This window comes from Salmo salar, chromosome ssa20 (assembly GCF_905237065.1).
Source record: "Salmo salar chromosome ssa20, Ssal_v3.1, whole genome shotgun sequence".
Lineage (NCBI taxonomy): Eukaryota > Metazoa > Chordata > Actinopteri > Salmoniformes > Salmonidae > Salmo > Salmo salar.
The window spans coordinates 25,956,328-25,980,610 of NC_059461.1; the positions used below are offsets into that span (position 1 = coordinate 25,956,328).

A 24,283-nucleotide genomic window follows, 5' to 3' on the forward strand; every position below is an offset into this window, starting at 1 on the left:
GACTTTAGCTTTGTGTGAAATTGCAGATGCTGTTTGGCCAGGGTATTGTAAGCTTACTGCATATTCATCCTGACATGTTATCTGTTGCTTCATCAACACACAGGTCACAGGTTGTTACAGTACATTACAGTCAATTATAAAGATTGAAAAATTGTTTGTTAACAATATTTGTGTAATAATATTGCAGCTCTCAAATTGCTTAAAGCTCTTACTTCTATGAACCAATTGCTACTCAATAGATTGACATTCTACTTCTAAAGTATTCAAACAGTTTTTGCATACAGAAAATGGTTATTCTGTGTTCATTGTAGTTGTATTTGTGTGATGGCTTAAAGTGATAGGCAACTAAAATATGATCCAGTGTAGGTGTTACATGTGGCTAGGCTTACTTGTTCCATTCAAAGGCAATTCTGAGCACAATACTTGCAGCTTGAGTTACATACCCTCATGAAAAAAATACTACAGTTACTATAGAATACTACAGTATTTACTATAAAATTCTATAGTATACTGTACTACACACTGTAGTATCCCTTGATCATGTGTAGTACTTACTATAAAATGTTGTAGTATACTTTAGAATAGTATAGTAAATACTACAGTATTATCCGCAAAAAAAACACTGTAGTAAACACTACAGTAATGTCCGCAAAAACACTACAGTCCAAACTTTTTTTAACTATAGTAAATACTCTATATCATGTCCATTCCCCTCCCCATATTACAATTTGTGCCACCCGTAAGTGAGAAACCTACATGCTAAGTATAGACCATATATTGTGTTGCCTACAGGTTATTGAAAATACCAGAAGCGCTGAACCATCCCTTCAGACCCAAGTCCTACCTAGCTACAGGTTATGGAACATTTGCTCTTCTAGTATTTCTCCAGTAGGTTTCCTGAAGGAGAAAGCCTCCACTCCAGTAATGTACGCAAAAACACTACAGTAAATACTACAGTATACTACAGTCGTCAAAAACACAACAGTATATTAGTCTGCAAAAACAGTACAGTAAATACTACAGTATAGTACAGTCCACAAAAACACTACAGTATATTAGTCTGCAAAAACAGTACAGTAAATACTACAGTATTTTACAGACTGCATAAACACTAAAGTAAATACTACAGTATATTAGTCTGCAAAAACTCTACAGTAAATGCTACAGTATATTACAGTCCGCAAAAACACTACAGTAAATATCATAGTTAACTGTAAATACTACAATATACTATAGTATACCACAGTAAATGCTACAGTGAATACTACTACTACTGGTTTTAGGGTCCATTGATAGTTTATTTTCATATCCGGCTGCAGGAAACGGATCTGGTTTCAGTACTTAGTCACGTTTTTAGGAGGCATACAATGCTGTCAGTGATGTCACTATTATAAAACCTATATTGCTGCATGTAGTATTTTCTAAACTAATAGCAAACCCAGAGTAGTATTCATCATCATGTGTGTTTCTGGGGCTGGGCCATTGGCCTAAAATGTTCAAGTATGCTAGTAATGTGCCACTAACTGAACTGATTAGTCTCTGTGTGGTTTGAATATTCTGGGTGCACTTTGACCCCTCAGGATTAATTTCCTGGCATGTTGTGTTTCTTCGTCTACAACTGGCTGTGGCATGACTTTCCCACTTCCCCAGCCCCTTCAGATGGTACGGTGAATTTCCTCTCTTACGACCAAATACATTTGACTGGTGCCAAAGAACAAAAAAAAAAAACATGCGATTAAAAGTCCCCTTTCCCTGTGTCTTGAAGAGCCCAGCTGCACAGCACTGTTTGTTTTTCAGAGCACAGTGCAGCTGCACAGCCAAGCATTAGAAAGTAAGTAGGCCCGTGCTAAGCAGAAATTACTTGTTTTTATTGGCATGTACAAGTCCTTTCACTATAAATGATAATTGCATTGCAGAATTAGTGGAGAAAAACAGTCTGGTTAAGACAATTTTAATGTGCACAAATATGTTTTCTGTTATTGGGTGTTTTTGATAATTATTTGCTATTAGTATTTTATTTTTTTACCCCTTTTTCTCCCCAATTTCACGGAAGCCAGCCGCCCCAATGTCTCAGAGGAAACACCGTACACCTGGCAACCGTGTCAGCGTGCACTGCACCCGGCCCACCACAGGAGTCACTAGAGCGCAATGGAACAAGGACATCCCTGCCGGCCAAACCCTCCCCTAACCTGGACGACGCTGGGCCAATTGCACACCTCCCCATGGTTCTCCGGGTCGCGGCCGGCTGCGACAGAGCCTGGACTCGAACCCAAAATCTCTAGTGGCACAGCTAGCACTGCAATGCAGTGCCTTAGACCACCGCGGCACTCAGGAGGCCTTGCTATTAGTATTTTTATTTTATTTACAGTGGCTTTTTTAACACAACAGTGTGACCTTCACTATCAACAAGCACAATAGGGTGATTGGTCAGTGTGTCCATCATCAGATGATGACAGAACATGGTGAAGTAGTGGGTGGTATTGTGGTGTGCATGTGTGATTCCTAAACACAAGGAGGAATGTGGAGGGGCAGGTAGGACGTCTGTGGATAGTATCTTCCATGCGATCGGTCAAATCGTTCAGGCAGGTTTAATGTGAATCAGCATGACTGCTTAGAAGGTTTATGAGTACCTTCACATCTGAATGCACCCTCTCAATACCTGGCAAGGCCTTGGGAAGGACTGGTCTGTCACAGAGGGAAGAGGGGTCAGCCCCAACTGAATATCCTGATTTGCACTTTACCAAAACAGAAATTCTATGCCAGCCCTTAAACACTAAAAAAGAAAAACAAGTTGTCTGTTCAAACATTATGACTTCTCCATTTTGAAGAGAGCCTTCATTATAATTCCAAATCACCAGAAAATAACCCCTGTATCTATTTGTAGCCTAGAGTGTTTACTATCCGAGGAAACACATAAAGGTATTATCTCAGATCGGCATAAAGAGATGTTTCCTGTGCCCATTAGTATAGTCTCACCGATGGCAAAGAGAAAAGCCTAGAAATAAGGCCTACATTCATTCCTTTCACACCCAAATCACAGCTGTAGACACACGGTTGATACTCAGGAGCATGAGGCAAATGTCTGAAGAAGGTTGTGTAGTAATTTTATGGTCCAGAGTTTTACACACTAACACATAAAAATGATTGCTTCCAGACAGTCTATTATATTGACCAACTCTGTGCTGGACATGATCTTATGTGAAGAAGGGAAAGAAAAAAGAGAATAAAAAATAATCCATCAGAGAAATTAAAGATCCTATAAACTGGGAATAACTGCATCTTTTCCTGTGGATTCATATTGAGAAAAACAGCTCTGACACTAAAAATATGCAAAAGACTTGTGGTGCAGTTTCCCAAGGCCAGAGAAAGGAAATAGACTGACAGTTTCTCTCTGACCTCTTTACTACCCCGCTGTAACCTCTAAACAACCCCCACAGGGGATCCTGTCTCTATGCGTAAAACAGACAGTCAGAAAGCATCCAGGAAACTCTAAACTCCAAAAAACAAGGGGACATGAGGAAAGCCAGTAAACCTGAACATAGCAAGGCTCAGTCGAGAGTTAATCTGGGGCCCACACAGAGCAGGCACCCAGGTTATTGTGTGGAAGAATGGCCCTGGCCCTGGCCATTCCACAGCACAGCAGAGCGGTTATTGTTGTCTTAGAAAAGTAAGCAGCTTTAGTGAGGGCAGTGGTGTGAAAGCCATCTCTCTACTTGAGTGTCTGCTCCAGAACCCTGTGTTGACATATAGGGCAGGTGCAGCTTCTCTCTCGAACTCTACCAACTAACCCCCCTCAATACACACACAAATACACACACACACACACACACACACACACACTTGGATGTCACAAGACGAGTGTTATGTGGACAAAGACAAATCTAAAATGTTCCTAAATATCTCTGCAGCAATCAGCAAGGTATTGCTGGGTTAACACACAGGGCTCACAGAAATTAAAACAATGGGTAGATTCTTCTTGGTTGAGGATGGCTATGGGAAATGACAAGGATGCCAGTACTGATAAGTGACAAAGTGGCTCGAGTTACTTCTAGCTGTCTACGGTGATGCATGCCACTGCTCAACATATGGTTCATGCATAATGCAAACCATCTCATGCACGTAAAACTCATCAAAACTGGGAAACATATGAAATAAAGTCAACAGCTTCTCACTTGTATAGGGTTTACATCACAGGAAAGGACCTCCAATCTTCCAAGGAGCTCTGCTGTGCATCATCAGCTGAGAAAACATCAGACAGATAGAGGGCTTGTCTTGTAACTGATCATGTTAAAGGTCTAATGCAGCCATTTTTATCTCAATATCAAATCATTTGTGGGTAAGAAATAAGTACCTTACTGGGATTGTTCTCAATTAAATGGTCAAAAATAAACAAAAATAGCTACTTAGCAAAGGGTTTTCTCAAGCAAGAATTTTGCTAGGACTGTCTGGGAGTGGTCTGAATAGGGAGGGGAAAACTGAAAAATAGCTGTTATTGGCAGAGAGGTTTGGAACTTACTTTTTTTATTGGTCTATAAAGTAATTTACCATATGGTGATGTCACCATGGAAGGCCAAATCTCCACCCACCAAAACAGGCTGAAATGTCTTTTCAAACAGCTCTTACACTAAAAGGGCATTATCATAATTTTCATAATTTCATAGTATTATTCCAACCTCATAGTGTGGAAATATATATAACACACAGGAAATCAGTTTTTGACTGCACTGGGCCTTTAACTGGATCAGGTAATCTTACAATTGCATGCAAACTGAACTAATTGTGAATAATCTAGCCAGAGGATATCGTCGATGATATAACTAACTGTAAATTTACATTTTGTACCAGATCTTTTTTTCAGTTTTGAAAATAATGAATTGCTTCAAGCAAATGTAGAAAGCATCAAGTATTTTTTTACAGGGTAGTTAGTAACATTATGTTGTCATGCATGGCACTCTTCCCTCTTCATTAGAGTGTAAATAAGGTTAATCTAGAGTTGTATATAAATGATCTCAATAGGGCTGAGTACAGTGCTGGCTCAGTCACCAGGGACAAACAGGGTTATGTGGAAAACAAGCACTGCACTGCATTAACATCACCTCAATACCAGTGAGTGCCTCTTCCTGTCCATTTGGAAAATATAAGGACATTTTCAAGAGGCTGCACACTCACAAACAGAGTGCATTTGGCAGGCTTTGAAGTTCTCGGAAATAATGCTCCTTAAAAGCATCCTCGGCATTACAGAGAACACGAACGGGTATTTCAATCAAAGGCTCGGGCACTTGTAGGCAGCTATGTAAACCGTAAACCCACAATGGAAGATGCACTGATACATGTTTCATATTTTTCCTCGACAGTGTTTTGCATATAAAGTACAACTGTATACAGTATGACAGGATTATTCAGTATGAAAAATGTAATTGTGCTCATATGAGCTTTAAAACTGTTTAAATTGGGATTATATCCAGTGTTAAGATTCACTGAATTTAGACAGAGATAATGTGAAATGTGTGTGTGAGAATTAACACCTGTGGATACTGTAACTTGAAAAATACAGCTTTTTGCAAATGAATACTTTAAGTGAAATACAACCCTAAAGAGAAACAGAAGGAGGAATAGTATGCTAAAACACTTTTTTTATTTTCTCTTCTCTGCATAGTTTAGTGTTTCAGTTACACCCTCTGGGCCGTAAAAACTGTCATCTAATATAGTGTCCTCATGCAGTCTTAAATAGCACGTACGCCCCACCAGCTTGAAAATAGGTCTTTCTTTTGAGAAAAACGGATATGGTGTAATTTAATAAAATGCATGATTGCATGAGGCACTCTCACTAAAAGTCCGAGTGATGTGTGTGGAGGAGAGATAGGAGGGGGAGAGAGACAACTATATAAACATGGGGACATGGCAGTAGGATTGTGGGTAGCCCTGTCAATCAACAAAACATCAGAAAACATTCTCAATGAAGTTGGAAAAAGTCTGTGGTTGCCTCTGAATAACAGAGAGAAGATTATACATTTTGTGCCTGAGTAACTTCCGGCAACAACTGTCCTAAACAAGTCCTTTGAATAACAATAAAGATATTATGGAAAAATCCCACTTAAGGAGAGAATTTATATGTTTTGAAGTAGATCAAATCAATGATCAGTGTGACAGAAAATATAAACGTATTCTTCTTCCACCTGTGAAACCAGTTATCAGTTAAATCTGCTTTATTTCCACAGTTAACTGGCTTTATTGTTAAATTTGTGACACTGAATGGGCCTGAGGGTAATAAAACAGGCACATGTGTCATGTGTGGATCAAGCTTTTAAGTTGTGGACAGTGGCGTAAGACTTGAACCTGTAAGGATTAACTGTGATAGAAGGGGACAGCCAGTGTGGAGTCTGACATGTCTCTATCCAGCAACACATACATGACACAGTGAGTAGATGGGCTCTGCATGCCATGTGTTCAACATAGCAATGCAGAGCAGAGCACAGAAAATAGCACCTCTAACACCTAGACAACAGTGAGGAAAATTCGTGACTAGGAGGCTGGAATTAGCTCTGAATTAAGCATTACTTTGATGGGAAACTGATTGAGCGAAGCTTGGCAAAACATGAAAGAATGACCTTGAGTATCCCTCTCTCTCCCGCTCTCTCTTTCTTTCTCCCTCTCTCTCTCAGCCAGAGTTGAGAGAGCCACTTCAAAGTAAGGCAGATGCAGGGACAGCACCCTCTGAATACATTTTCTGGCCCCTAGTCGATCTGCCCTCAGGCTAAGATTGTGGTGGTTCGCATCTCTCCTGACCCCTCATCAGCTCCCGGTTAAAATGAATCCCTATCAACAAGGGAGACATGGAGAAAATGATAGAATGATATGATAGGAGGAGAGTGGATATTTAGAAGAGATAGAGATCCTGTAATCAACTGTAGAAGTGCTATAATGGGTAAAACAGACTGCAATTGTCTTCAAGAAAAATACGTATTGACGAAACACTACTGTATCAGTAATTAATTTGCTGTATACTCCCTTGAGTTTTCAATTCATCATATAAGTGTCATGTTGCAGTGTGCTGCTGTTGGTTCTTAAGTGTACGGCAGCAGTAGTACACCATAGCACAGTGACATTGATGCATGCATGAGACGTGTGAGTGTGTTGGAGATTTTTGGTTCAGGAAGACCTAAGACCTAAAATATATGTAATTGTAATACATTCTCTAAGGTTGTCATCTAATATTTGATTGAGTAAATTATTTTTAAGTGTGTGGTGTGTGAATTAAGTTAATTATGTATATTTGGACACGCACAAACACACACCACTGGAAGGACTAATATGTAATGTGATGCAAGGTGCCCTTCAATGATTAGAAATTGAAATCCTTTAAAATAATTGTTTGAAACAAAGAAAATGATAATTTGTCCTGTAAGTATCTTCATGATAATGGACTTGTGTAAGGTAATTAACACATGAAAAGTTGTGTAAGCACCAACAATCGTGGGAGTATCTATTGCGGTTATGGTTAGGTTATCCATTTGGAAATACAATAGTGCAAGAGTTTTCTATGCATCATGAGGAAAAGGTTTTGTATTATGTGCTGGGCATGCAGCAGTAGGTTAAGACACTGAGATGTAGGCATTGGGGCAAAAATGCACCATTGTGAGGAACTCTAAGCTGGGTCTATTGTTCATGATCCACATACATGCACTTCATAGTGATATGGTATGCACTTGCAAAACACATACACAATCTCCCAAACTATATCTCTTGCTCGATCACACACACATGTGCATGGACACACACACACACACACACACACACACACATACACACACACACACACACACAAGGGGAGTGGGACTCTAATGAGGCCCTTGGAGACCCTGCTGGATTGTCAATCAAACCTCTGCTAGCCGACACACGGTCGACAAGTTCAATAAGATTTTTCTCAAACAGAGAGAAGCCTGTCAGATTGCATTAGAAGAGAAGGGAATCGGAAGTTTCAGTGAGAAAGATGAAGAGGGAAGTTTGAGAGGACATGAGGAAAGAAGAGTAAAAGCAAAGGGAAAGAGGGGTAGAGTAAAAATATATAGTATTTTCTGTTGTGCCACTCCTCTAGAATAATATTGTCGATCTGTTTACTATGAATCATTCATTATGTGCATCAGATCAGGGCAAATTACTTCTGACTTCAACTAAATGATCATGACAGTTGTTGTAATCGTTGTAACATTTATACCAATCCTCACTGACACTTCACAATTTATGTTTTCAGTACAGATCAATAGATAGACAGATTCCATGCAGGGAAAAAATGGCTTGAATATTTAAAGTTTTCCTTGGTAAGCTTTAGTTTCACAGTTGTACATTTGTTGTTATCGATATAACAGAATTGATCAGCTGTGCATTTTCATGCAGTAGGCCACACCAATATGGCATGCCCAGCCGAGAAAGATGCACAATTTCCAGGGCTGTATTTTTTGTCACAGAACAATGTGGGTTAGGTAAAGATTGCCTGTGGCAGGTAGATGCTATAACATTCATGCATAGTGACAGGTATCCCCCTAATAGCAATCATTTGACTATTTTTCTTCTTTGCCACATTCTCTGAACTGATCTCATGTACAAGTGACAGTGACAGCTATTCCTGATTCATAATAGATGATGATCGAAGGGGGGTGCATTTTTATCTCGAATTACAATTAAAAAACATATTTATCTTGGATCTTTGGGAATATAGCACAACTCGCTGGAAATATATAAGATTAGTAGAATCATTTCGGTAAAAATGTATTTGGTTCCAGAGTGGCGCAGCGGTCTAAGGCACTGCATCAGTGCAAGAGGCATCACTGCAGTCCCTGGTTCAAATTCAGGCTGCATCACATCCGGCTATGATTGGGAGTCCCATAGGGCGGTGCACAATTGGCCCAGCGCCGTCTGGGTTTGGCCGGGGTAGGCCGTCATTGTAAATAAGAATTTGTTCTTAACTGACTTGCCTAGTTAAATAAAAAAAAAAAAATGTATTGCTACTACTTATATTAGCTACAGTGGGCAAAATCCCTCTTTATTTTTTTATTTTATTTAACTAGGCAAGTCAGTTAAGAACAAATTCTTATTTACAATGACGGCCTACAAAAAGGCCTTGTGGGGATGGGGGCTAGGATTAAAAATATAAAATATAAATATAGGACAAAACACACATCATGACAAGAGAGACAACACAACACTGCATAATAAAGAGACCTAAGACAACAACATAGCAAGGCAGCAACACATGACAACACAGCATGGTAGCAACACAACATTGTAGCAACACAACATGGTAGCAGCACAAAACATGGTACAAACATTATTGGGCACAGACAACAGCACAAAGGGCAAGAAGGTAGAGACAACAATACATCACGCAAAGCAGCCACAACTGTCAGTAAGAGTGTCCATGATTGAGTCTTTGAATGAAGAGATTGAGATAAAACTGTCCAGTTTGAGTGTTTGTTACAGCTTGTTCCCGTCTTTAGCTGCGTCTTCATTAGTCAACATCACAAAACACATGTAGATTCCGCTCAATGGACATTCAAAAGCCCTAACTCAATGCAGAGGGCATCAAGCAGGCATGGTTAGTGATATGGCCAGGACAGTCCTGTCTGGGTGGGAGTGCTGGGGATCCAACCTCATATAGTGAGAGGATTTTATTACCAAGCCAAACCTAAAGCCCTGCAAACAGACCATGCTTATCCCCATGATGCTGGGCCTTGCCTTTCCAAGTGCATTGTTCCAGGAACACACACCAACACACATTTAGCATGGCAGCGTGTAATTAAGACTCTTTTACTGAGCCTGTCATTATCACATGGCTGTAGGCAGCATGGGTGCTGCTGCTGCTGGGTTCACAGCTTGGACAGGAGATAGGACTGCATGGGAACACACAAGGATGAAAGACAGTGCTGCTGCTTCTGGACACAGCAGCACAAAGAAAATAAATACACTGTTGTTGGAGGGTGAAGTATTTCTATACTGTATAGGCTATTATAATAGGAGTTATTATACCTTCCTAGAGAAATTCATAATATTTGGTTTGCTTGATAGAAAGTCCAACTTCACTCTCTCTGCCAAATTCTGTCAGTAAGTGCACCCTAGAACAAACGTTTATGAATATTACTTTATTTATTTCATAGAATAATTCGCCTAATAAATAAGATACAACTAAATGGATTGTAGGCACGTAGCTAGGACTACTAAGCTGTCATTTTAAAGGTCTACATTAAAGTGAAATACCTATGACATTGTCATAGATCTTGGAAGAATTGTTAGTCACATAACCATCGATATCTTACCGATGTTGAAACAACAGGATACTATTTCAATATGAATGGTAACTTTGTAATGTTCCTTTAAGCATACCCCGTTTACATGGTAAATGAAGTGTCGTTTTTCTCTGCTAACTCCTCCTCTGCATTCTGAACAGGCTGCGCTTTTACTTCCACTTGAACAACCAAGTAGTTTTTGAGCGCATTCCTCGTCAGCTAATGTGGAGGGAAAGACCTCGGTCGACCTACCCGAAAATATCGATTTTGCCTCGGATATAATTTCAGTTCATGTTTTGAACATACGAAGGACAGTTATAAAAAGGTAAACTTCCTCGAACTAAATATAGTTTTGGTCGAAACTATATTTACTAACGAGAGAGTGCTCTGAGAAAGAAAGCAATAGATGCGGTTCTATTTTCCATTCTTATAATAAGACATATTTGGTCTGTCGAATTGTAACTCACGTATGGATGGATTTTAGGAGGTGAAATTGGATGTCAGCCTTCAATTTCAATTGGTTCGTACCCAGTTTGTTTGCCTGTGTGCGTCTTAGGAAGAATATCGAAGTTGCATTCTTTAGCACCCATACAGAGGGAGAGCGGGCTACAGGTAACAGACTGGGAAGAGTGAAGAAGATACTTTGCGGATTTCTTTATCCGGATATTGACGCCGAAATTAAAACAGTTGTATTTGGTGGATTATTGGAGCTCATCATCATGGAAAAGTGGGAGATTCAGTATATCAAAATGGAGATGTGAAAACGTGGCATTTGTTTTGACACAGTCAGTGTTGTTTATACTACTAAGCAAACTGGACTTTTCTTCTTTGCAAATAAACTATTTATTTCGGATTGTTGGAGCGATCGCGCCTTCTTGACAACTTTATCAGGTAGAAACTTTTTTATCAACAAAATGCCACAACTTAACGGAGGCGGGGGCGATGATTTAGGGGCGAATGATGAAATGATATCATTCAAAGATGAAGGGGAGCAAGAGGAAAAAATATCCGAAAATGTATCAGCCGAGAGGGATTTGGATGATCTGAAGTCTTCTTTAGTAAACGAATCGGAAAACAACAGTAGCTCATCAGACTCCGAGGTAAGGACGTTGCACTGAAGGGTGATCTACTGAAAAGCTTGTCCTAAATAGGCCATATACATCCCATTTCAATATTTTTCTGGTATGAACCTATTGCTGAAATAGACTAGCCTACAATAACATGTTTTCCCTTCTTGTTCTGTGTGTGCCTCTGTCCTTGTCAGCAAGCAGAGAGGCGCCCTCAACCAAGACCAGTCTTGGACAGTTACGAGAAAACCAGGGATTACTTTAGTGAAGGTAAAAAGTACCTCTTGCAATGCTGTTGCTTAATATATTTTTCATGCATTTCATATTACAGTGATGTTCCATTTATTTACTGACTTCCATGCTCTGTCCCTACAGCATTCAGAAGACAGCAAGATGGTGGCTTTTTCAAGAGTCCCCATTATCCTGGGTACCCGTTTTTCATGATCCCAGATCTTACCAACCCCTACCTATCCAATGGGGCCCTGTCCCCTAGCGCAAGAACGGTGAGTGGCCATAACAAAGTTCAGCAAAAGTTACTCTTCAGTGTTGCCACTAATCTGCATCTGCTGTCCACTGAAGGCATGCGTAAAAGTTAATTCTGCATAACCAGACCGCCATATTCTCTTAGTGTGGCCTCTCAAGGAGTAACTAGTTCTTTGTTCTTTGGGGATTTTCCCCGTCAGCCTTCTGTAGGATACTAACTGCCAATTTAGACTCAATCTCCAATTCTCATCAAGTCCATGATTAATCAAGACGCTGATCTATTTATTTCGAGGCAGAAGTGTGTATATATGGTATGATAAATATGAGCAGTATCGTCATTTTGTAAATGTGATTCTTCAACTGAAGCTGTGGCACTGGCCTGGTTAGCAACAACTTGTTACATTTTAGTCATTGAGCAGACGTTCTTATCCAGAGTGACTTACAGATTGTGCGTTCATCTGAAGATAGGTGGGACAACCACATATCGCAGGCATAGTAATTACACTTTTCCTCAATAAAGTAGTTATCAGCAAAAACTCATCAGACTCCAGTACTAAGTACATACTACATTGAGATCCATAAGTTTCAAGCCCATTCAATCTTCCCTAGAGCCCAAATTCAACAATTTGCATAAAGCAAACCTTGGCAATAATTTCTGGGTGCATGATACCTGTACTCTTAGACACTTGATGCACATGGCATCAGATGTTGTAGTTTAAAGACCTGATCAAAACAAGATGCAGTAGGTTACAGTAGTGTCCCACAACCTATCTTGCTTAATGCCCTTGTTTTCTTGAATTAACTGTCATGTCAGCATTAGTTTTAGACCAGTTATTTACCCAAAGTCATATGCCCATGATTTAGAAAGTGTCATCCCCCCCCCCCCCCAAAAAGAATTAGGCCTACTGTAATGACATTATTTCCTACAAAATCTATTTTCCATATACCACAATGTATAGCAAGTTGTGTGGCATATTATGGAAAAACAGTGTGCACTAATCTAATACACTATTACGAGGCCTGCTTGTAGAGAAAAAACATGTACACACTTCAGATTTCTGTATGCATTTCATGTAGATGTTGTATATAATTAACAGTTAAAGAAAATATCCTTTCTGTGTATCAAATCAACTAAAAACAATGTGGCTAGCATAAACTTCCTTGAAAAACCACCTAATGAAATACTGTTGTTGTTAAGAACATTTCCATCCCACAATCCTTCTCTCAGCCTCAAAAGTGAGTGATTTGGATGGGACCAGTGAAGCATTTCACTGAAAAGCAATAACCCCCTTCCTTTATCTGCTTTTTTCTGTCTCCTTTTCACTGTTTCAAACCAACTCTCCCTGCCTCCCTGTACCTTCCATTCAATTAGTGAGGCGTTAGTTGACCATTGTTATTCTGAGTAGGCGCTTGATGGCTTCATTGGAGGTCTCCATTGGGGCTCATTAACTAAATGGCTTCTCTCTACACACAAGGTTCATACCACTGTGGAGATGTTTGTTCCTCAAGTCATTACATTTTTGTTGTTGTTGGAATAGTCAAAAGAAAATACTAGTTTAAGTAGAAGGCCTGTGTTTTCTGTTTATACTTTTCACTCTCATATGGCCCTTTGACATTTTTCTGGATGCATTCGGATTTTTGCCTTAATTTCGGTTCCTTCGATCTAAGATTAGAATTGTTATTATTTTTGTGGATTCATATCCAGAATTTGGCAATGAGATGAAAAGTTGTTTAAATTAAGACCATTTTGTATGATCCATCTTTTTGCAAGCAATCCATGCACCTCACATCACAATAATATTAATTGTATGGACAAATATACAATATTTCCCCTCTTGTTGCTTCCTTCTGGATATTTTTCCTTCCTTTCTCCTCCCTTTGTCTTTTGTGTGCAAGTTTACCAAAATGTTAAACATATCCAAGGCCAGTGAAATAGTTTTTTCTGGGTGTTTTTTTTGCTAATGTGCCAGACCCCATATACTAATAATGTTATTTACAATGAAAATGTACTTAGTATTTTAGCAGAAATATCCTATTTATTATGTTGAGTGAGGGAAATGATAACATTTTGGTAAACCCTGTCTTGACCTCATGTTGTTCCTCCATGACCCCTCACAAAGCATGCTGGGACCCAGAGCTCTACCTCCCACCATGGTTTTGATTTTGTTCAGAAAAAGAAAGAAAAACTCCTAAACAAAAAGTGAGTCAGGAGGGCTGTCGGTTTTCTTTCTCCATTTCAGTTGCTTTAGGGAGGGATCCACATTCCCTCTAAGTGTACCAATGCTGGAGCTACAGTGAGCTCCAAAAGGATTTGGCCAGTCACACTTGTTGTTGTTTTGGCTCTGTACACCAGCACTTTGGATTTGAAGTTATGCTATGACTATGGGGTCATGAGGTGCACTTTTTGCACATAGTCTACCCATTTTAGGGGACCAAAAGTATTGGGAAAAAATTCACTAATGTCTATTCAAGTAGTCAAAAGTTTAGTATTTGGTCCCATATTTCTAGCTTGCAATGATTACATCAAGCTTGTGACTCTACACACTTGTTGGATGCATTTGTTGCTTGTTTTGGTTGTGTTTCAGATTATTTTGTGCCCAGTAGAAATGAATGCTAAATAACGTATTGTGTCATTTTGGAGTCAATTCTATTGTAAATAAGAATAGAGAGTGTTTCTGAACACTTCTACATAAATGTGGATGCTACTATGATTATGGATAGTCCTGAATGAATCATAAATAATGATGAGTAAGAAAGATACAGACAAATATTATATGCCCAAGACATGCTAACCTCTCACCGTTACAATAACGGGTGAGGTTAGCATTTTGATATGTGTGCATCTGTAGCATCCACATGAATGTAGAAGTGTTTAAAAACATATTCAGTTCTTATTTACAATGAAAGTGACTCCAAAAAGACACAATATATTATTTACCATTCATTTCCATTGGGCACAAAATAATCTGAAACCAAAACAAACAGCAAATGTATCCAAGAAGTTTTTTAGTCACAAGCCTGATGTAATCATTGCTTGGTAGGAGTATGGGACCACATACTAAACTTTTGAATACTTTAATACACATACTGTATAAGTAAATGAGGTCCCAATACGTTTGATCCCCTAAAATGGGGGGACTATGTACAACAAGTGGTGTAATTTCTCAACCTGATTTGGATGAAAATACCTTCAAATTAAAGCTGACAGTCTGCACTGTGTCATTTCAAAATCCAAAGTGTTGGAGTACAGGGCCAAAACAGCAACAAATGTGTCACTGTCCCAATACTTTTGGAGCTCCCCCAAACTATAGGGGGAGGAAAGAATCAGGTTAATGGGCCATGTTGAGCCCGCTCTGTCAAAGAGCACCACCATGGTAGAGAAGCCACAGTGAGACAATGGCTGGCTGGAATACTCTGGATATTTACTGAACAAGTAGTCCTAAACTGTGACTGCACATTTACTGGTATTGCCATATGGAGCTGAATAAAACTCACTGCCTGGGACTTAGTAGAAAATGCTCTGACTTTGAATAATCTGATGTTGAATTTCTAATCTTTTTAGCCTACAATGATAGTTTTTTAAATTGGTATCGCCGAGTTGGATACAGCTGCATTTAATCGAGAATACTTAGTTATTGGTCTCTGCTCAAACGTTGGGTACACAAGTTTGTTAAACTAATGAGTTCCACAGTAACATTTGCTCTGTGTACATACCTGCAAGGTCTCCTAATTGGTTGAAAATATGTTGTTCTCCAGCTGTGAACAGTTACTACATAAAACATAAACAACAACAACAATGGATTTGGCCTGCAGTGTCTGTTTTTAAAGATGTACATATCAGGAATAAGAATAAAACAGAGTTCAGAATACCTGTGGATCAGAAAAAGGAACGTAAACACAGACATAGGAGCAGTAGAGGTGCTTCAACAACTCTGCCTTGCCAATTTTTCATACCTCTCACTTTTAGGTGAGACTGTTAGGGAAGTCTTACTTTTTCTCCCCCAAGGTACATTCTCTCTCTCGAACAATACAACTCCCCCTTCTGGCCTCCCAGTAACTGGATTAAATAATTGCAAGCTATGTGATAGAATTAATTTAGAAATAAATATTTGAGTAATTTAAAGACTATAACAATAGATGGGTATTTTCAATCAATTGATATTCCATGTTTTTAGAAGTAATGTAATATCCAGACGAAGAGAACAGTAACAGCTGAATAAGCATTATTCTTAGGCTTTTCTCAAGAGACCAGCATGCTTTTTGTAGAATACGCCTAGTTTTTACACCCGAGTCCAGTGTTTCTGGTTTAATCTAGTATGGTATGTCTATTGTTTTGAGGCACAATTTGAGAATGTGCATATGACAACCCTATCATGAGCAATGTAAGACACTTTGGCTCAGCATAACACAAATCTCTAGAGGGTGAAGCGTAACTGATTTAGTGGCTGTTCTGAGCTGAAATTCCGCTGTAATCCGCTGAGAGTTCAGGAGGAACTTTGCTTTTGGAAAGATGTTTCACCAGACTTTTGTCATGGGTAAGGGCCAAGGAGGCTTTCCCCTGTGAGGTAGACTGTCAGATAGTGTTGTTTTTTAGGCCTATTGTAGATGGATGTGATTAGGAACTCTCAGTGAAGAGTGCTGGAGGAATTGTTCAAAACGCTAATGTTTATTGGCCCTATTATATTTCAGTCAAGATTTCTTTCTTTTTTTAAAGGGACTCCCTTTTTACAATGTTGTATCAGTAAACAGTGAATTATCTCTTGTGTGTGTCAGGTAGGCTAAAGTCACCTCGATACAACTGAATCAAATGCATGTGTGCTAGTCAATCAGGGCGTGAATGTGCTGCTACATTGTCTGAACATGTCAGTACTACAATTGCATGCCTCTCTGACGTCTTCCTTTTTCCAGTCTTTTTGGTGCTTAAAAATATGTAGACAAAGAAAAGTAAACAGTGACATTGTCTTGTTGAATAAAAGGGCCTCACCTTGTATAAGCAAACAGTGTTCTGGCGCATTTCCACTGAAGATTTACGTCAGTGTTTTACCCAAAAGGCTCAGACTTTTCTGTTTCCATCTACGGGGGCTGGCACCCGTGTTTCACTGGGCCATGGTCCGGCGGACCAGTTTTTCACCTGGGGCCAAAGCCAGACAGGCCACTGGTACTTTTCAGCCACCATTTACATAACAATGTTGAACTATGAACTTTAACACCTTCTCACAAAGCAACTGATTTGATTATGCAGAGGATGTTGATTCTGCTCTTCACAAGTTTCACTGTCAGGCCTAGCTATGGAAACACAATTACACTAGAGTCAACATAAACATAAAACACTGGCAACAAACTGGTGTGGGGATAAGTCGGAAGTGAGTTATTTGTGTGGAGCTATCTTTTAATCAGGTAGAACACTGCCTTTTCCACTCACCTTGCAGTCCCAATGGTGGAGGTGGAGGGGTGTGGTGAGGAGATCAGCAGGGTAGGTTCTGTCTGTGCTCTGCTACAGAGGGAACAGTGTCCAGAGCTCTCATTCTGACAAGCCTCGATGCTGTGTGCGACTGCTGAAAGTAATCTCGATGTAAGCTTGCAAATATTTTTTTAACCAAGGACTGTGTAAACAGAGCAACATTTTGGACTAGGTTTATGTTTTGGAAAGGATTTTTTTCTTCAAAGGCAAACAAATCTACATCAATTTAGTGGCAGCATTTCGATTTAAAAAAGATTGCATGCGCCCTCAGGAACGTCAAGGCCTGCAAACATCTCACCTCTAAAATGGTTTACAGTATTTGTCATAAGTGGGCTTATTGTTTGCAATTGGCTAAACTAAAGAAAAATAAGGTTCTGTTTAACCGTGTTCTACTAACACTTTTTAATATCCAGCTGTAACCCAGATTAAAGTTCTGATACAGGTCCTTCAGAAAGTATTCATACCCCTTGACTTATTCCACATTTACAGTCTGAATTCAAAATGGATGAAATATATTTATTTTTCACCCATCTACCCCATAATGACGAAGTCAACAAGTTTTAGACATTTTTTTTCAAATGTATTGAAAATGAAATACAGAAATATCAAATTTACATAAGTATTCACACCCCTGAGTCAATACTTTGTTGAAACACCTTTGGCAGCGATTACAGCTGTGAGTCTTTCTGGGTAAGACTCTAAGGGCTTTTCACACCTGGATTGTGTGGAAAGCTCAATTAGGTTAGTGTTGTGGAGTAACTTCACAGCCATTCAACTCTATCTGTTTTAAAGTCACCGTCACCATTGGCCTCGTGGTGAAATCCCTGAGCAGTTTCCTATTTTTTTCTATATATTTTTTTTAAATATAATCAGTTAAGAACACATTCTTATTTACAATGACAGCCTACCGGGGAACAGTGGATTAACCGCCTTGTTCAGAGACGGAACAACATATTTTTATCTTGTCAGCTCGGGGATTCGATCCAGCAACCTTTCGGTTACTGGCCCAACACTAACCACTAGGCTACCTGCAGCCCTCTCCTTCCTCTCCGGCAACAGAGTAAGGAAGGACACCTGTATCTTTGTAGTGACTGGGTGTATTGAAACACCATCCAAAGTGTTATTAATAACTTCATCATGCTCAAAGGGATATTGAATGTCTGTGCTTTTATTTGTACCTATATACCAATATGTGCCCTTGGCGAGATGTTGGATAGCCTCTCTTGTCTTTGGTTGAATCTGTGCTTGAATTTCACTTACAGATAATTGTATGTGTGGGGTACAGAGATGAGGTAGTCATTAAAAAATCATGTTAAACACTATTGCACACAGTGAGTCCATGCAACTTATTATGTGACTTGTTAAGCAAAGTTTTACTCCTGAACTTACTTAGGCTTGCCATAACGAAAGAGTTGAGTACTTATTGACTCAAGACATTTCAGCCTTTCATTTGTAATTAATTTGTAAAAATGTCTAAAAACATAATTCCACTTTGACATGTAGGCCAGTGACACCAAATCTCAATGTAATCCATTTTCAAATCAGGCTGAAACACAACAAAATGTAAAAAGTCAAGGGATGCGAATACTTTCTGAAGTCACTGCATGTCCTAAAGTCTGTATGAAAACCCTTCTCTGGTAGACGTACCCACCCCTTCTATAGTAATTGAATGAAAAGAGTACAAACCACTTAACACTATAGGAACTTGGTTTTACACTTATAGAGATGAGGCATTTGTTTTGGCATTAACATTTCTACTGATTACTTCATGAAGTGGTGAAGATGCTACTTAGGTCATTGCTCTAGAATCTCAGCCTACCTCTTTTCCGGTGTCTCTGGGAGGAGGGATATTTCTCTGTATTTCATCTTTCAGACTCAGGGTTGTTCATGTACAGTTCATAACAGCACTTGTATTGAAGTGTGTGTGAAATGGTGCCAGTCCTGGTTTCTATTCCTCCCTCTTTGGTCTCTGTGGAAAAGCATGAGCTGGCGTCAATTCCACCCGCCACCCCTCTCCTGCTAGCTCACCACCTACCCACCAACCCTCCCGCCTGCCATTAGAAATTCTGTTTATAGCACTCGCTGGCTTCTCAAGAGCAGGGCCCATCAGGAGCATCTCGGCACCCTTTGAGGAAAGGATAACCACCCCCTCCCCCCTCAGCCACAGACTCCCTACGTTCTGTGACATCAATGAATCCCTTTGAAGTGCCAAGATGAATATGTGTGCAAATGTGTTTTTATCAATTTATTTATCCCAGATATGTGTTTTTCACATCCATTAGGTCTGGCCAGAACTACTTCAGAGTTTCAGATGTGGTACAGTACTTTTCTTCATGAAAAAAATCGGCATTACTTTTTGTTGAACTTGATAGATCATCTGCCAGCCAAAGCATGAATACCTTTCAAATCCACATTGATAGCGTCTGTTTTACTTGATACAGTATGTAGAAATAACACGTTTGTAAAAATAAATAAAAATAATTATATATATATATAACAACAAAAATCACTGTGCCTACTTTTACAGGTGTAAGTAAGGAGCTGGTTCACAGGCACCTTAGATCATAGCACATTACGTGCATGTCGTTTTTCATCACAAAATGGGCGGCCTCTTGTAGTACGTACACCTGCATACGGCGCTTGTTACGCAGATTTTCTCCACTCAAATTTGGAAAAGCATTGCATTATTCCTTCCTTCGGGTAGGGGCAGTGTTGTGTAGATAATGAGGCTGAACCAACTTGCTTGGTTCATTGATCTGATCTATATACATCAAATTGGCAGTCTATTTTGCATTGATAACCAAATTATAATCTCAGCGACTGTTTTAAACAATAAACCAAGCAACATTATAGCCTTAATAGAATCCCCCCCAAATGCATTTTGTTTACAAGTAATAACTACATGATTGTAGGCTATTTTGAAAGGGTAACAGCTGTAACCATGTGCTGTATTTTTATCTGATGCATTCAAGCAGCATATCAGGGCCGGCAGGTAGCCTAGTGGTTAGAGCGTTGGGCCAGTAATCGAAGGTTGCTAGATTGAATCCCTGAGCTGACAAGGTAAAAATCGGTCATTATTCTACTGAACAAGGCAGTTAACCCACTGTTCCCAGGTAGGCCGTCATTGTAAATAAGAATTTGTTCTTAACTGACATGCCTAGTTAAATAAAAAAAATATCAAACTGGGATAATGTAGGTTATTGTCGTAGGTTACACTGGCAAGTATAATAATATTTTCCAGGGCATATTATTTATAAATCTGATTATTTCACATGGGGGAGATGTGCTAAGATAAAAGGCTAGCTTGCTTGCTGTTTTTAGCCAGCTAGCTAGCAAGCTGCTAGCAGAGTAGCAAGGTAATGTTAAAAAAAGCTACACTTTCATTACATGTAGCTATTATTTAAATATGCAGTAGGTTTTCTTTCAAATAAGCGTACAGTGCTGGTAATCTTTCCAACGTGAGAAGACAACAACAAGAATCTCTGCTATCGCCCCTTTTGTGAATTTTGCTATTTGGGAGTCTAGAAATGCATGGACCGTTGAAGTAACGTGTTAACCAAAAGATGTGCATTGCTCCAAACAGACCACCCAAGCGCACACATGGTAAATGACGGTGTGGTCTGTGGATCGACTGAATAAGTGTAGCGAGTAAGTGTTTATCACATTTAAAAAGTGAGATGAGTCAATGGCTTGAGTCAATGTAATGTTGCGAAACATTAAAGGGATAGTTTGGGATTTTGACTCTGAAGCCCTTTATCTACTGCCCCAGAGTCAGCTGAACTCCTCTGTCCAGTATGAACCAAGTTTGAGGTAGTTTTGCGAGCAAATGTTAACTAGCGTTAGTGCAATGACTGGAAGTCTACAGGAACAGCTTCCCATAAACTTCCATTTTATTGCGCTAACGCAAGTTGGGAACTTTCTTCACACTGAATGCAGAGACAAATGGTATCCACAAGTTTATCTAAGTTTGGGGAAGTAGATAAAGTAGATACAAATCCCGAACTATCAATTTAAACCCCAGCAGCAGGTTTCAGGACACCAGAGTGTGGATCATGTATACCTGTTTGCCACTCATTCCACATAATATAACTTCAACACTGTCACTGTGAAGGCAGTTTCCTGACCTCCCCCATGCCTAAAGGGAAAAGAGCTCTCAGCGTACTGTGTGGTGTACATGGACAGCCCTCTGTTAGCAGATGCTCTTATTTTTCTAGCGTATTCGGGATGGGCCGTCATGGGGCTCAGAGAGCCAGATGAGCTAAGGTAGAAGCAATGCAATTTGAGTCTCAGAGACAAACTCGTCAACTTCGGCATGGAGGTAAGGGCTAAGCCATGACACCACCATCGTGATATGTGGAATCCTCCCCTAAACAATGGAGCTCCTAGCAAGGCCATACAGCTGTTAATTGTATTGAAAATAAAACGGTTGTCATGACATGAGCAGGAGGTTGTGGAGGCTGGATAATATATCATGTTAATGCCAGCATGTCTCATGCTCACTAATGTCTATGTTCTACGGTATTAGGAGTAAGCCTCCATTTAGGAGGGAGTTTGGCTCCCTGGTTTTATCAAGGGGTCTGGGTAATCAATCTGCTTCCCAGGTGATTGGGCCCTGGCTGATGGATGGGACACAGTGACGGCACCACTACTCAGGGCTTTGGGATTCCTTCTGTATGTGGTCCTCATATCGTGGAGCCCCGTTTTATAGCACATTAAGTAACGTTAGCTCTCTTAAAGTGTACACTAAAGTCCTCACTCCACGCTATAAAACCTGATTGTACAGCAGGAAGAAAAAAATCTAAATAGGTTTTCATCAGTCTGGTATTCCAAACAGCTGGTTTTAATTTAAGCTCTGCAGGCAGCAGGAGACAGAGGGAGCTGAGAAGGGAAGAAGAGAGATTGTTGATGAGATGTGGTGGGAGCATAAACTGGGGTAGATATGGGCCTTGCTATTCTTTTGGTTGTTATCCTGAGGTCGGCCAGCTTCCAGACCTTGAGGCTCTCTTATCTGAGGGATTCTCTCCTCCACAGAGCGATACTCTGCTGTGGACCAGAATGCATTGCCCTTCCCTTGCAGGCCAATCAGACAGCTGCATGATACTATCAGATCATACAGTTCTAGATTCCTTGGTACTTAGATATTAATCTGGTTTCACCTAAGTTCATATGAAGGCCATGGAAATGCTTTCTCTAGGTCTACTCTGCAATCTTTACTTCCAAGAACGCAGGATACAGTAAGTATAGTAACTACAGGTAGGTTACCGTAGGTAAAAAATAATAATTCTTAAGTATATACTAGTATGGCCAGAGTAGACTCTCCAACCTGTACTATACTAAAGATATAATGCCCAAAGGGGAGTGGTATATGGCCAATATACCACAGCTATGGGCTGCTCTTAGGCACAACCCAACGCGTGCCTTATTGCTATTATAAACTGATTACCAATGTAATGAGAGCAGTAAAAATATATATTTTATCATACCTGTGGCATATGATCTGATATCCCACGACTTTCAGCCAATCAGCATCCAGGACTTGAACCACCCAGTTTATAAAAAGACATGAATGGGTATCTTTCCATGATGAGTTTAGTGAGCGGAGCAGCTGCTCTTCTTGTTGAAGTTGTAAATCAGTTTGTCTCCTTCCAGAAAAGCAAATCCCCATAACGGTGCTGTGGCTTTGCACTGCTCGTCCCGGCTCAAGTCTCCTGGTAAGGGATGTCGAGACCGCACATAGCACCTGCATTCATTCTACAGAAAGGTCCTAGATGCCACATTAACACAGGTGGATGAAAATGTGTTTTCTTGGACATACATAAGTGTTCCTCGGTTATAAGTCGTACATACCTTGGTGATTACATGACACTTCAAAACATTTGTCAGAAATATGAGTGTTCATGAGTCAATACAATGTGTAACAAGTTCACTGAAGTGTGAACTGGCGTGCTACTTCCATTTCAACTCCTATTACAATTTCATACATATTTACAGTGTAATAACGCTTGTGTTTATAGTATATGCACTGTAAGCTTGAATACATTTAAAAGCAGCAGATGAATGTATCTTGGAAGAGTGTATCTGCTTTATTTACCCAATTTACAAACTTTCACTCAAATTATACATTTTTTGAGGAAGATGTCTGGGGAAGATGCAACACTTTCAAACAAGGGTCTTAGGATAAGGCAGGGGTAGGTAACCCTGTTCCTGGAGTGTCGCAGGTACTGCAGGATTTTGGTCCAACTAGGCACCACACCTGACCAGCTGCGCTAATTGATCAGTTCAGTGATTGCCTGAATTCAACACACCTGGTCTTCCAGGTGGGTCAAATCAAAAACCAAGGTTGCTCTGGGATAAGGCATATAGGTGGAACAGCAGTTTTGGACCGCCAGCTCTGCATATTGTGACAGTCAGTCCTAGGAGCACAGCTGATGGACGCTGACAGAGCTTTCAGTGTAATGCCATAACGGAAATGGTTATTTAGTTATCATTCAGCTTGTTGATGTGGATGATGTCCTAACATATACAATTCTATATTGCCCCTGGGTGCCCTTAGCTACCTCCACATAACCCCTGTAAACCAATTGTACTTGTTAAGGAGTCACAATGTTCTACAGAGCGTCAAATTTGATTAAAGCCAAAGCGAAGACTCGAGTAATCTGAAATGTGTAGCTTCGTTGTCTCCACCTAGACTTGTGGATCCAGTTAGACAGATGAGATGTGTGTGTATATTGTATGTATGTATATATTCTTTTAATTTATAATTATTTATTTTTTTACAGCTTTTCATAGTTTGATTTGTAGTTTTATGGCCTTTCATGGCATATTTAAAACCATGATGCAATGTTCTACACACTGATGAATTCCAGCTGAGATCATAAAACATCGGTTTCAAGTGATATTGGGATTCTTCCTTCTGCCTTGGATTGTCCTTGTGATTCCTTCATTTGACACTTCCACATTTGTCTTCAAATATGTTTTCAGAATTTTGAAAT

General features: G+C 39.8%; 1 protein-coding gene across 3 annotated transcripts in view; it reads left to right on the forward strand.

Moving 5' to 3' along the window:
- The first annotated feature begins 10,458 nt into the window (after positions 1-10,458).
- The window catches only part of LOC106580381 (transcription factor 7-like 1-A), a 46,146-nt gene continuing 32,321 nt past the window's right edge, over positions 10,459-24,283 (forward strand). For 2 of the 3 annotated variants that reach the window (XM_014161386.2, XM_014161387.2), the window contains exons 1-3: positions 10,461-11,380; positions 11,545-11,617; positions 11,723-11,850. In XM_014161386.2, the coding sequence (XP_014016861.1) occupies positions 11,195-11,380; positions 11,545-11,617; positions 11,723-11,850 (387 nt within the window). In that variant the 5' untranslated portion in view covers positions 10,461-11,194. Of the gene's footprint in view, positions 11,381-11,544; positions 11,618-11,722; positions 11,851-24,283 lie in introns of all 3 variants that reach the window. The other variant, XM_045703116.1, reaches the window with a different exon arrangement.